The following is a 14,416-nucleotide window of genomic DNA, read 5'->3' as shown; positions in this document are numbered from 1 at the left end:
GGTTCTGTGGTCCTGGTGGTGAGTGGTAAAGGAGGTGGGAAAATGGGAAAGGGGAATAAGGGTTGGGTGGAGAATGAAAATGAAACCAGTTAATATGTTTGGGAGATAGCTGCTGGAATATTTATTTCTGCAAATGAGTCACTGCTGGCACTGGAGAAGGTATGGTTATTTAAAACCAAAATCAAACAAAACACAGTTTGGAACTTCAAGCAATCAAGGTTTACATTTAAGATTCTAGCACTCGCTAGCCATGGGAACTCAAAGTCTCTATCTGGAATTGAGACAAACACCACCAGCCCTACAGAAGCACAGATTACATATGCAGATACACCAGGCATACTGGCACACAGTGGGTTTCCTAAAAACTGTCATTTTATGGGTGTGCTGACTCATCAGAAGGTATGGGTGGCAGAGATGCAAAGAGGGCACAAGGCATGGCGTGCTCCCCTCAGAAATGTCAACAAACTTTTGGGGGAGAATGGCAAGGGGGCAGACTACTTAGAAAGCATTTATCTGTAATTCTAAGTCTCCGGGTGCTCTTGGAAGAGTTCAGACATTTAGCCAAAAATGAGGTAAAGAATATTCAGGGTTGAGGGGAGGAAGAACTTCTCAAAACAGACACACTATAAATTTGTGAACAACCTCACTTAAGGTTCTCAGCACAAGCCAGCCTCGCTGAATTCTGTTTTTTAAAAAAGGACACATTTAATTCTATGAGCCCAAACAATGAGTTTGATGGAAGTTTTTCAACTACATACTTTGGCTTGCAGCAGACATTGTCTAAATCCAGGAAAAGGAGAACAGATCATTTGTTCATATGTTATTTTCATTTTTTGGTAATGTTTACACTTTTTACTAACCCATTTATTTCAAATGTAACAAAGTTAGCTTTCTTTACTGAGAGCTACTTGGAGTAAGCAGTGCACCAGACAATATTTGAACAATCTTTTTGCATTAGGACATTATAAAAAAGTATCTTTGCTTCTGATAGGGATACATTAACACCTTCAAAGTTAAACTTTGATCTTAAAATTTCAAGCCAAAAAGCTGAAACAGCTTTGCTAATGGTGAAAGAAAATTCACAGTACTGAAGCACCAATGCTGGCAGTGGAGGAAAACTCAGTGTGGTTTAAAACTTGCCTAAACTATTTTCAAAGCAATACAAAATATATTGTATGAGACTCATGGGACATATCAAAACAAAACCTGAAGTAGCCCAAATTCTCTTTTTTCCCTTCTTTTCTGGAGTTGAGTCAATAACTTGCTTATTCTGGATTTCTTTCAGAAGCCATTCAACAGTGGCCCGTTCCCAAAACAGTGAGGTCTGTCTGCATAATACATGTAAGTTGAGCTTAAAAGTGTACAGATGACAACTTCAGCCTTTATGTCCTGAATGTCCTATAAGTTATAGTCAAAACTTACATGGTGTTAGAATGTCAAATTCAGCTAGAAAAAAATTAGCAATTCCGTGAAGGGTTTTCTTTTACCACAGTGTTGAAAAATATATATTCTAACGCTTGTTAACTTAATATCCAATGTGGCTAACAATTCATTTTCTGTAAAATATGTAAGTGAAGTGAAACACTGGTATCCATAATCAAACCTACAGCTGGTTTGGGGTCATATTCTCAAATTAAGCAGAGAACTTTAAGTAATTTAAGAGCAGAATGGCTGTTCAAAGTTATCTGTTACAGCAGCTAGCAGTGAACAACTCTCCTCTAGAAATAACAATACTAAAAAAAAATGATGATGATGTCCAGAATTGTTTCTAAGTACTTAACGGGTATTGTTGTGTTTAATCCTCACAATCCCACCCCTAAATGAGATGGACATTTTCATTACTCTTGTTTTACAAATGTAGTAGATGAAGGCTAGAAAAACCTATTTGCTTCCTGCACTTTGGAATCAAATGCCTTAGATATATCCCCGAATGCCACCTAGCTACCTGTGCTCGGTCCAGTTATCCTTTCTAGATTCTTTATCCGTAAAATGGGCATAATAGTATCTGCCTATAACATATAAATTAATAGTTTCAGGTATAAATGTGATTGTCCCTGTAAAGTCTGAAGCCAATACCTGTTACAAAATACACAGAAAGCTGCATTTTCCTGCAGGATGCAAACACGACTTCCCATTCATTAGGTGGTGGCTCCTGATCAGGCTGAAGGTGAACATCAACAACAGCAGAGACAATCTAGAAAAACTGCCAGGATGATCAGAAGGAGAGGTGGCAGGGCTTCTCAGAAGTTAAGCTTGGGAACACTGACTGGAAGCTTTTGAGGGTAGGAAATTTATGTCTCCAAACATCATGCCTGTTGATTGAATAAATGTATAGTGTATATTTTCCCTTTCTACACCTTTTCTGTTTTCTAGGAAAGCCTGGCAGTACAGAAAGGGGGATAAACAATAGAAAAAATGGATTTGAGATGTAGCTCCACCTCTGGGGACAGATCCCACAACTCCTCATATAAAAGAGATGCCAGAAGGAGGAGAGATCAAGGTTAAGGGTATATCACGAGAGACTCAACACAGTCAATTTTGACACTCCTAAGAAACCTGTTTAAATCACACAGTCAATGGCTTAAAAAGTGATGGTCCCTCCCACCCACTCTGGATTTAGATGAAATTGTGGTGAAATCCTGAGCTATCTCAATGAAACATGTCTTCAAAAATTTTCTCCCATAAGAGGAAACTTAGACCAAACCTATACAAAAACATAATATGTTAAGTTGCCTGAAAGTATTTCCAGAGATTTGGAGTTGATGTGCCATGGAGGATATAAATAATATCGCAGAAACCCAATCCTTCCAGAACTGTTTCAGTGCGTTTTGAAAGAGTTTAATTAGAAATCGGGAGCCAAAGATGGACCACAGTATGAGATTCTCTAGTGCTTAGCTCACATTCTAGATGTTTCCGGATTTAACATACAGACTTTAAAAATTTACTTTACAACAAACTAAAAGATATAAAAGAGATGCAAAAGTATCACTAGGTATAAGGCTTTATCATTAATTAGAAGTCTGTGGGATATTTCGTGGGCATTGCTATGGAGTTAGAGAAGTAAAATATTCCCCTTTCAAGTCAGTATTTTGAAATTCTGCCTTTGCAGATGCTTAAAGAAATGTCTCGGCCAGGCACGGTGGCTCACGCCTGTAATCCCAACACTTTGGGAGGCCACGGTGGGCGGATCAGTTGAGGTCAGGAGTTCAAGATCAGCCTGGCGATCTTGAACCCCATCTCTACTAAAAATACAAAAATTAGCTGGGTGTGGTGGCGAATGCCTGTGGTCCCAGCTACTCAGGAGGCTGAGTCAGGAGAATCCCTTGAACCCAGAAGGCGGAGGTTGCAGTGAGCCAAGACCATGCTACTGCACTCCAGCCTGGGTGACAGAGCAAGACTCGGTCTCAAAAAAAAAAACAAAAAACCTCAATATGAGAACACAATCAAATACTAATAAAGTAGTTCAAAGTAGTACTATAGAAAGTTATTCAAATTCAAAAAAATATTTATCACAAATACCTAATAAGTTTTGATCAACTTTAGATGATTCTTAATTACATTTATCCATGAAATTTTTTTCTTAAAAAAAAAAAAAAATCAAGCTTTCTGCCCAACTCTTTTGCTGATCCTGGCAATTTTACAAGAACCTGGTGGGTAACTGGGTGACAACACCTGGCTTTGCTCTTGGACAACATTCTAGCTGGGGCCGCTGCTCTTGCTATGAAAAGAGTCAAGAATGAACCAAGGCAGAAAGACCCGTCAGGTTTCCCTAACAGGTCTGTAGAGCGAGACTTCCATTATGATTGTATTTTCAACTGTAGTTTGGTCTTATGTATTTATTTAAATGTTTTTAAAAATGCTGAAGAGCTATTTTTTTTAAGAAGGATGCTCATAGTGAAACTCAAAAAGAAAAAATTAGAAAGCCTAGTGGAATTTCTTTGGTGGTGATCTAGATTATGGAAGACAAAGATTTCCATCATTATTATCACTAGGAGAAAGGGTTTTCTATCTGAAATTTTAAGAGCTCCGAATATGATACATTATAAAAGTTCAACACAAGAAAAAGAGATTCAGCTTCTGAATTTTATCAGCTTTAGGAATAATATTTTAGTAGAAAATCTGAACAGAAAAATGCTCAATATGCATCACTTATGTGAAAGAGAACCTACAATTGTAACTCGCCACCTTAGGGAAAAAAGTAAAAGATAGGGAAATAGTATTTTTTTATAACAAAAATGATCACTATGCAAAACAACTTACAAGCTATTGAAGTTATATTCTTTCTACAAAATTTTATAACATCTCATTTTTTTACATGTGCCATGTACTATGCTAAGTATGCTAATCCTATGCCAAATGTTACATTCTCCTTACTTTCTAGGCAGCAGAAGTGGCTCAGAGAAGCTGATTTTAATTTGCTGAAGGTCCCACAGTCAGATTGGGACACAGTCACATTGGGACTGTGCTCTTCACCCTGTGCTATTTCACAGAATGATTTGAGTACACTCATTAAAATTGTCACTTGACAAAACACACATTCACATTTCCTAAGACATTATATTCCTAAGTTCATTACTTAAATGCTAATTATTCTTTGTGCTAATAAAATAATTCTATTCATTACTGATCAGTACAATTTGAACACAGATTGGATGCTTTTCTTTTCCATATTGATGAAAAAATAATGATTTACCTACAGGCACTCTAGCACATCTAATGATTTGCCTGAAATCTCAGCCATGGGTTTTATGACACAAGATCGGAAGGAGCTATGCAAAGTGATGTTTCCTTTCCTGCTGAGAAACAAATGAGTGCACCGCAGCAGGTCTGACCCTAAACAGTCAGATTTGTAAAGTCACCACTTAACTCCCTGGGAGAAAAGCCTTCCCCAGACAGCAGTGTTAGAATGCCTGGCAGTCTGGAGCTGGACAAATTAGTGTTAATCCATTCAGCCACAGTGTTTGCCTGTGATCTTTAAACTGCTATTTGAACTGCTAAGGAGATTTTTAGCCACTTTACTTAAAAAATATCAGATATGATCAATGACAACCAAATTTAAAACTGATACTTTTTTTTTTAAAAGAAGCACTTAATTAAAAATTACTCAGTGACTCACTTGTCAAATATTCATAGTGTACTTACTATGCGCTAGGCCATTTGCAGGGCACTGAAAAAGAATGATAAACCAGAAAAGACAGACATAGTTCCTGCTTTTATTGAAATTTAGTATTCAACTTGAGACTCCTATCAATGTTTGCTCTGGTAGAAACAGGTTGTCCAAGGATCTTTGACGTGTTTATTAATTTTGAGTTACCATCTTAGAAACCTCAAAATGAAAATAAATGCCACTGTCTTAACAATACACTGGTACAATACAACGAATATTTTTGGTATTTCACTTCTCTAATTTTTCTTAAGATTACTATTCACACTGCTTGATACTTAAAACACTTAAAGAACATGCTTATCCAAGAATTGGAGAAAGATGATGGCAAGAATAAGACAAAAGAAGCAAGGCTACCATATGCTACGGAAGGTAAATGCCCAAAGCCAGACAGAAAGGATACCATATCAAATGAAGCGTGGCTTGCTCTGCTTTTGCTTCCACATCACAGGTCCTGTCTCTAATTTCCTTCAGGTATAAGAAAAACTGTGCACCACCTGTAACCCATGTTACTGACAAAGGCATCAACACCATCCCTTCTTCAGTCACTGCTTCACCATCCCTTCCATGCATGTGGCCTCTCAGCTTCACCAACATCCCTAATTACCAAGGTTTTCTCTCTTCTTTGCATCATAATGACTATTTTAAGAAACTGTATAATCACCTCTACTGTTCTGTCTTCCACCTAAAATTACAAATAGTCTCCTTTACTTTAAACTATTAACAGGTCACTTGACCTACATATTATTTTGCTAACTATTTTACACTGTATTCCTAACAAATCTTTCCTCATTTCTCCAATATAACATCAAGTGATCACAGCCATGAAAAAAGACATCCTAGGAATTTATATTTCATTCCAGAAGTTAGGACATTAAAGAAAGTCTGTCTTACTAGGAATGGTTGTTTTGTGTTGTTCAATAGCTTTCACATTTTTTTAAAAAGAGGTAAAATATATATTAACACTGGAAGTTAAAGCAGATATAAAATGTTTAATATACAGAATACTTGGATATGAGCAAGTTGCAGTCACTCAGCAACCTCTTGACATAATGCTTTTGTAAAATAACTTTTCTGTCTCACAATATTACGCAAATCATTTTGCAATTTCTTTTAGCTGTCACAGATGTAAAGCTTGAATCAATTTACATCAATGTGATTCAAAACAGAGTACATTACATTAAAACAGAACTACAGTGATAAGGTACCTTTGAACCTCAGGAAGATAAAATATTTCCACAGCTACCTGAATATAAAATAAAATAACACGAATCCATTTTTAAAGGAGTTTTAAAAATACATGATTTTACTTACATCAAGAGAGCCTTCATTTATAACAATCATTCCCATGTTCTTCTTCAACAGTTTGCAGGAGTGTCCTGTATCCAAACATAGAGTATATTAATTGATAACTAATTTCTCCAGAGAATAGGTAAAGATGTTAAAACAATGATATGTACTATGAAAATACCTAAAGATGATTTTACAAGGACTGAGGGCAACCAGTTGTTTTCCAGGTTTATAGGAAGTTAAAAATGAAACGCTCTTGCTTGTCATAGGAGGGATATGCAACAAATACATCTGGCCTGTTAAGGCTACAAAGACATCTGGAAAGAGATGGTGGTAAGGATTCTTGATGTCCTGAAAACCGACAAATGGATTTGTAATACCCTTCACGATGACCAACATGAAGAGCAAAAGATAGGCCAATGACTGTTTCTAGAAAACAGAATAACAGAACCCTTCTCTAGACACCTAGGGAAGGTGCAGGTGGCTGCCTCTTGGATCCGCTGATCCCATCACCGGCTCCTTTCCTGGGAGAATCAGTACATCCTCTACTTTCCTGCCTTCTCTTGCTTTGTTGTACTTACTGCAGGGCAAAAATCCCCCCTTTGTTAAGTCCAACTTGGCCTACTCTGTACCTGTTTGCTACAGCTGTGTCTGAAGAAGAGGCAACTCTGCTGATGTCACATTTTAAAAATACCATGCTATTTAAAATAATTCCATCTATACTCACATTGCCTTTGTGATCTCATTCCATCTCATGATTTCATACACCATCCAAATGTCGACCATTCTGAAACTCCTAAGTTCCACTCAGCCCTCCTTCCTGAACTCCAGACTCTCATATGTAAGTGCTTACTTAACTGCAGACACTTACGTAGAAAGTAGACATTTCCATCATCTCAAAGGCAGCCTACTCAAACACCAGGCTCCTGACCACACTCCTCCAGCCTCCATCAAGAAAACCTACTTTCCCTTCAGTTTTCATCATTTGGGTTACTGGTAACTCCATCCTTCAAATGCTAAGGCCAAAAACCTTGAAGCTACCTGATCTATTTCTTTCTCTCATACTCTACATCTATCAATCTTGTTGTCTCTACCTTTAAAACATATTAAGAACCCAACCACTTCTTACCATTAAAACACATCAAGAACCCAAACACTTCTTACCCTTTCCCTTGTTACCACCTTGGTCCAAGCCTCCATCATATTTCCCCTGGATTAATGCAATAGCTTATTTCCTGGTCTACCAGCTTCTACACTTGCTTCCCTCTGAGTCCATTTTCAGCCTAGCTGTCAGAGTGACTGTTTTTACGGGACAGTCAGAGCATGTCTTTCCTCTGCTGAGAACCATCAAGTGATTTCCCTGTTTACTTGGAGTAAATGCAGAGTCCTGACAGTGGTCTGGGAGGCCCCATCTACCTTGGACACTGCTATGCTGAATCTCTCTTCTACTACTATTCTTCCTTTTGCTTTTGTGCTGTTTCTCTCTGTAACAGAAGACAGCTTTTCTCTAATCATCATGCAACAAGCTCCCTCTCCTCTTTTAGGTCGTTCCTCAGCTGTCACCATCTCAATAAGTTCTTCCTGACTTCACTATTTAAAACCAAATCCCTCTGTGCAATGCCCTGTGTTTCCCTCCCATTTCAGTTTTCTTTATAGTAATCATTGACATCTATTATACTATGTACTTTTCTAATTTACTTTATTGTGTGTTTCTCTGACTAGTATCTAACTCCACAAGGGCAGAGATTTTTTTGGGTTATTTTGTTTCCTGCTCTGCTCCTTGCACTTAACTGGTACCTGGCACTGTAGATACCACGATTATGCTGAATGGGTGAATCTTCCCTACCTTTTTCTAGGAACCAATCATGGCTCAAGATTCTGAATGTTAAATATAACCAGAAACCACTACCATATTCTTTTTTCATAGGAACATCCATAATAGTGAACATATCCTGAACTACTGGTACCCTTGACTGCCTATTTTCCACATTTTCCACCCTTTATTGTCATATATTTTCTATCTGTAGTCTGTCCTACCATATTTGTGTTCTTAGGTCTCCCAATTTTAATACATTCTGCATTTCACCATTATTTTCCTTCTCATACATCTTCTTTCCATTTTCTAACAACAGCGATAATTTTTACAATCAAAATTAACAACTTGTGTGGTTTGTCAAGTTCTAGTTTTTTTAAAAACAAAATGAATTTTCTATTAATAACATCAATTTGCTATAAATTTGAAGTAGAGTTTTATATTTACAGGATATGTTAGGCTGACTGCTAATACTTCTAAAATAAATACTAGCTAAATTTTAAAAAATACAGAATATTTTAAAATGACTTTCTAAAAATGTGGTTTCATGCTGTGAACTCCCCTAAAATACTTCCTTCAACTTGGGTGGAATTTTGTTTGTAATATATATGATTAATATCAAGAGGCTAAATCTACGTCAGGATTTATAGTGCGGAAGCTACCTACTTTTACTAAATTTGGGGAAAAAAACTTTTATTTATTTATTTTTTTTTTTTTTGGCATATTGCTGGGACTACAGGCTTCCAATGCCAAATAACTTCCCCTGTGTAAGACCTCCGTTAGGGACTCAATTGTTCTCCCCACCACCACTCATCCCAATTCCTATGCTGAACTCCTAACCACCAGTGACACTACATTTGGACATAGTCTTTAAGGAGGTAAATAGGGTTCAATGAGACCATAAGGGTGAGGCCTGCTATGGTCTGAATGTTTGTGCTCCCCCAAATTCATATGTTGAAACCCAATCACTAGTATGGTGACAGTAGGAAGTGGGGTCTCTGGGAGATGATTAGGTCATGAAAGCAGAGAGCTCATGACTAGGATTAGTGCCCTTATAAAAGAGGCCTCAGAGGGCCGCTTTGCCCCTTCTGCCATGTGAGAACACAGTTAAGAAGGTGCTATCTATGAACCAGAAGGCCAGCAGTCATCGGACACCAAATATGCTGGTGCCTTAACCTTGGGCTTCTCAGCCTTCAGAACGATGAGATATAAATTTGTTGTTCATAAGCCACCCAGCTCGTGGTATTTTGTTATGGCAGACAGAATGGACTAAGACAGTGCTCTAATGCAATAGGACTGGTGTCTCAGGAGGAAGAGACATAAGGAGTAGTATACAGAAGAGGAGCCACATGACGACAGTCAGGCAGAGAGGCCTTACCAGAAAACAACCCTGCAGGCACCTTGATCTTGAACTTCCAGATCTGAAGCTTCCAGAACTGTGTGAAAATAAATTTCTGTTGCCTAAACCACTTGGTGTGTGGTATTCTCTTACGGCACCCTGAGCTACTATAAAGTCTTTCCAAAAAATGGGGATTAACATAGTATGAATACAAACTGGCAATCTTCTTCTTTCCTATTATCTTAAAATAACTTTTGGTCACAAAATCAAGTGTCAATACATAAATATTCCATAAGCCCAATTTCCAGACAACTGTCAAAATGTTATCCACATGTGCCAATTATGGATGGAACGTGTGGGAGGCAGAGACGCAAAGGTGAAAAAAGACTGGAATATTCCAATCTTGACATATCAAATCTTTTGAATCTTGAAATGTCTCAAATCCATCTTCTAAAATATATCAACTTATTAAAAAGCACCAACATGTAAAACTTGAACTAGGTGAATTACCAATGTTAATGGCAGTTTCTTGCTTGTCCCCTGTAAGGATCCAGATTTTGATGTCTGCTTTCATTAGCGTTTCTATGGTTTCAGGCACTTGATCTTGTAATTTATCCTCAATGGCTGTTGCTCCAAGTAGTTGAAGATTCTGAAAAAAATTAGTGGTAGAAATTAAAAAAAAATCCGCTCACATTCTTCAAAAACAAAAAATTGAAGTGTGTATATGTTTTAAAATCAGAGACTAAATGATAATTCACAGACTTTGGTGCAACTTCCAACTATCCCATTGAGTTTTCTCTCTGAAATATCCTTGACTTTTATCCAGTCTTTAGGCATTAGACTGAGGCTCCCTGAAGCTGTTTAACGTAACCCCTAAGGTAAGGAACAGATTCTAAAATAAACTTGCATAGAAGCGGAGTAAAATCCAAAGTCAGTTAAAACCAGCCTGGGCACGGTGGCTCACGCCTGTAATCCCAGCACTTCGGGAGGCCAAGGCGAGTGGATCACTTGAGGTCAGGAGCTTGAGACCAACCTGGCTAATATGGTGAAACCCCATCTCTACTAAAAATACAAGAAAGTAGCTGGACATGGTGGCGTGTGCCTGTAGTCCCAGCTACCCGGGAGGCTGAGGCAGGAGAACCTCTTGAACCTGGGAGGCAGAGATTGCAGGTGAGCCGAGATTGCGCCACTGCACTCCAGCCCGGGTGACAGAGCGAGACTCTGTCTCAAAAAAAAAACACACACAAAAAAAAGTCAGTTACAAAGGACAGGCATTCTAACACACACACACACACACACACACACACACACACACGCACACACACGCACAGCTATGGGAGACCACCACAGTGAAGACACAATCTTGTTGACCTGTTTGAAAAAGAGTAAGGTTACCTGTTAATAATATTAAATTGCAATTTGATGCAGTGTCAGGAAATGTATACACAACAATTAGAAACCATGAGGAAAAGAACAACAAAGTGATATTAGTCTCTACAAGGAAGAACAAGTTGGATGTTTTTCACATAGTTCCACATTTGTGTAGCAGAAGATCACACTCAAATATCTCTTGCTCATTAGATATTGTCTTGCTGTAAGAACAAACACAACCAATGGGCTCTGGGGAAAGCTGTTATTTTTATTATTTATTTTGAGATGGAGTCTTGCTCTGTTGCTCAGGCTAAAGTACAGTGGTGCCATCTTGGCTCACCACAACCTCCACCTCCTGGGTTCAAGTGATTCTCCTGCCTCAGCCTCCAGAGGAGTTTGGATTACAGGTGTGTGCCACCACACTGGGCTTTTATATGAGACGGGGTTTCATCATGTTAGCCAGGCTGGTCTCAAACTGCTGGCCTCAAGTGGTCTGCCCACCTTGGCCTCCCAAAGTATTGGGATTAAAGGCGTGAGCCACCACACCCAGCCAAAAGCTGTTTTAATCTCTCATGAGAAAGAATGGTTTCTACTCTCATCTTCCTAAACGGAGGTGGTAAGGGGGAGAGAACAAGGTCTTGGCTGTTAGGGAAACCTGGTTTGCCAAATGGACATAGGTAATGTTCTTGGTCCTAAATACATAAGAATGCAGTGATGGATTAAGATATAAAATTTTATTTCCATCACATGCCTAGGCACTGTTGCTAGCTGGGTACCCTTCCTAGCAGTGCTTGGCAGGCCGCAACCAACTGATTCTCAGTCTTGCCCTGTTTCAATCTCCAGCGTGATCCTCGTCAGCAATTATCTTTCTTCTCATTTTCTCCTCTCTTGCCTTCATTTTTTTCCATTTAAAATATAGGTGAGGGCAGAATGAATGCAAGGGAAAGTAAGTATTGAGGATACTGCCAGAATTGGTGATAACAAAGAAAGCCATTTTCTACTTTTCCTTATTTTCACCAAAATTGAAGTCTAAAATTAGTCTCAAGCTTTGGTTAGGCATGAAAAATAAAGTTAACTATATATACAAATATGCAAGTGAGAGAGAAAGTGTGTGTGTATGCATGCATGTAATTTACACCTGCATTAGTTTAGAATGCTTTTGGCTGCAAGTAATAGAAAAATCTAACAATGGCTTAAATAAATTAACTTTCCTCACTTAAGTAGTACTGAAGTGGGCAGTTGTGGACATTTAATTTGTAGCTCGACCATACCTCAACTAATTCTCCTGACCTCTCCCAATGTCCCAAGGTATAATTATAAAGACCATATAGAAGACAAAAATACCAACTGTATCTGTCTCGTATATGAAAAGCAAAGTGTTTTTGAAAAGCCCTCAGCATATTTCCAAATACTAGTTGGCCAGATAGTTTTACAAGGCTAACGCTAACTATTTGTATTTAGCTTTTCCAGGCTCCATAGTAGAGCTGTTGAGGAAGAAGGGGGATGGGAATGAGTGCTAAATTGCCCAGGCAACAGTCCCTGCTATAGTGGCCATACAGGATGGGCATGCGTATATGTAGTGTTTGTCTGTGTATACCTAAGTATGTATGTCTAAGTAGATAGATACACACACATCCCCCATTGCCTTGCCTAGTGAAATTTGGTTCCTCCTACAAAACCAAACTCAAAAGTTATTGTTTCTTTTAAGCTTTCCTTTATTTCTTAAAACAAAATTTCCCCTCTGCTGTTCTCCTACAGAACTTTGCTCATCTTTATATATCTTCTATTAAGAGAAGTGTAAATGCATGAGTAAGGTAGGTTTGCTCAAAAGTAGGGACCATGTCTTGCTCATCTTAATGACTCCACAGCATTGAATGTCAGCATTTAGTATGTTTGCTAAGTGAGCTAATGACAACAGCAAAATCCAGAAATTATAAAAATCCTGCTGCAATCTAGATCATTTTCTTTTCAATATATTCCAAATAATATGGATAGTTATTAGACACACTTGATGCATGACTTCTTAGTATATAATATATGATACAGGAAGGCAAATTTCCTTCAAGAAGATAGCATTATTTTATTTCCTTTAATGGGAAGCAGACTCGAAATCTACCATAACCTGATGAATAATTATCATCAAGAAGTTCAAGAAAGGAAAGGAAGAAAAATTCAGCATCAATGATGCCAGCATCATAATTGTTGAATTTAAATGTTTACACAATGATTCTTTCAAATCTTCAGCTACTTTTAGGGCATTTGCAGTTAAGTCATTCTGGCTCACATCCCAGTGAAGATCAGGATATAGCTGTGTTCAAATTTTAAGTATTTTACCCAAGACATGATAAGGTTTTTTTTTTTAGTGATCATGGGGACAATTTAGTAATACAAGCCCTCAAAATTTCCTGCAAAAATATTTTTTTGCAATATGTTTCCCAAAACACTGGGGTAACTAGATAATGTGGGAGCCAAGATATGAACACATTCATTAGAAATATATAAACAAATATTTTGTATATTTTCTGTCTCTAAGGGGGAAAATGAGCTCAGAAAGTACACCAATATAATATACATTACCACTCACATACCTATAAAAATAAAATGACTTCACTGGAGAGATCACATTGAAATCATATTTGAAAGAAAGAAAGCATCTAGTTTTGCACAGGTAAAAGAGAAACATTTTCAAAGCAGGCACAAATAACATAAAGGATCAAAGATGTAGGGCCAGCAAGGTATGCTGAGAAAAGTCACACAAGTAGGTTAACATGGAGTGTTTTGGTGGTTTTAACACAAATCCTTAAGAAGAATAATAAAACATTTCTGAATATTCAGCAAAATTGTAATGGTTCTACTTTGATGCCTATGAAGGAAACACTGTACTCCAAAAGCGTGTTGATTTTCCCTTTATCCTAAGAGCTCCTTGAGAACAGCACTGGTTAATTTCAGCAGAAGGCTCTGCAGACTCCTTTCCTTTTGCCCTGGTATCATTTATGATGAGATTAGAATCTTGAGTGATAGGCTGTTCTGCTTTTGGAAATTAATACTGTTAGCTATATAATGATCATTAGAAAAAAAAGATTTGAACTTTGCGTGCTTTTCCTGATCATAACACAAGAGTGTTTAGGCCGTAATCAATTTCATCCCAAATATGTATTACCTTACACAGATGGCCACTAATGGGCACTAGGGGAATTACATATTCAGCAAGTGTTGAAATGCGATAAAATTCCCATGGCATTTATGGAATTAAAAAAAACCCCAAACACTAATTTTACTTTCTAAACGTCACCATGCTAAATGTTACAAAGGCTCGAGGTTGATGACTCTTTGATATAATATAGATTTAGTTATCACTGAAAAAATCATAAAATAATGTTTATTCACCTAGTAAAGCCTCCAGTAATCTTATTTTCTCTTTCAGATGTTCCTAATGTAT

The 14,416-nt window shown here is 37.7% G+C and overlaps 1 protein-coding gene across 4 annotated transcripts in view; it reads right to left on the bottom strand.

Annotated features, from left to right (window-relative positions):
• Positions 1–14,416, bottom strand: part of ATP8A1 (ATPase phospholipid transporting 8A1) — a 266,458-nt gene that overhangs the window by 94,475 nt on the left and 157,567 nt on the right. For all 4 annotated transcript variants that reach the window (XM_050791502.1, XM_050791504.1, XM_050791503.1 and 1 more), the window contains 2 exons: positions 10,117–10,255; positions 6,479–6,543 (listed from right to left, as the gene is read on the bottom strand). In XM_050791502.1, the coding sequence (XP_050647459.1) occupies positions 6,479–6,543; positions 10,117–10,255 (204 nt within the window). The remainder of the gene's footprint in view (positions 1–6,478; positions 6,544–10,116; positions 10,256–14,416) is intronic.

Source organism: Macaca thibetana, chromosome 5, assembly GCF_024542745.1.
Source record: "Macaca thibetana thibetana isolate TM-01 chromosome 5, ASM2454274v1, whole genome shotgun sequence".
Taxonomy (NCBI): domain Eukaryota; kingdom Metazoa; phylum Chordata; class Mammalia; order Primates; family Cercopithecidae; genus Macaca; species Macaca thibetana.
Note: the sequence above shows the minus strand (reverse complement) of the source record. Positions and strands in the feature narration are given on the sequence as shown.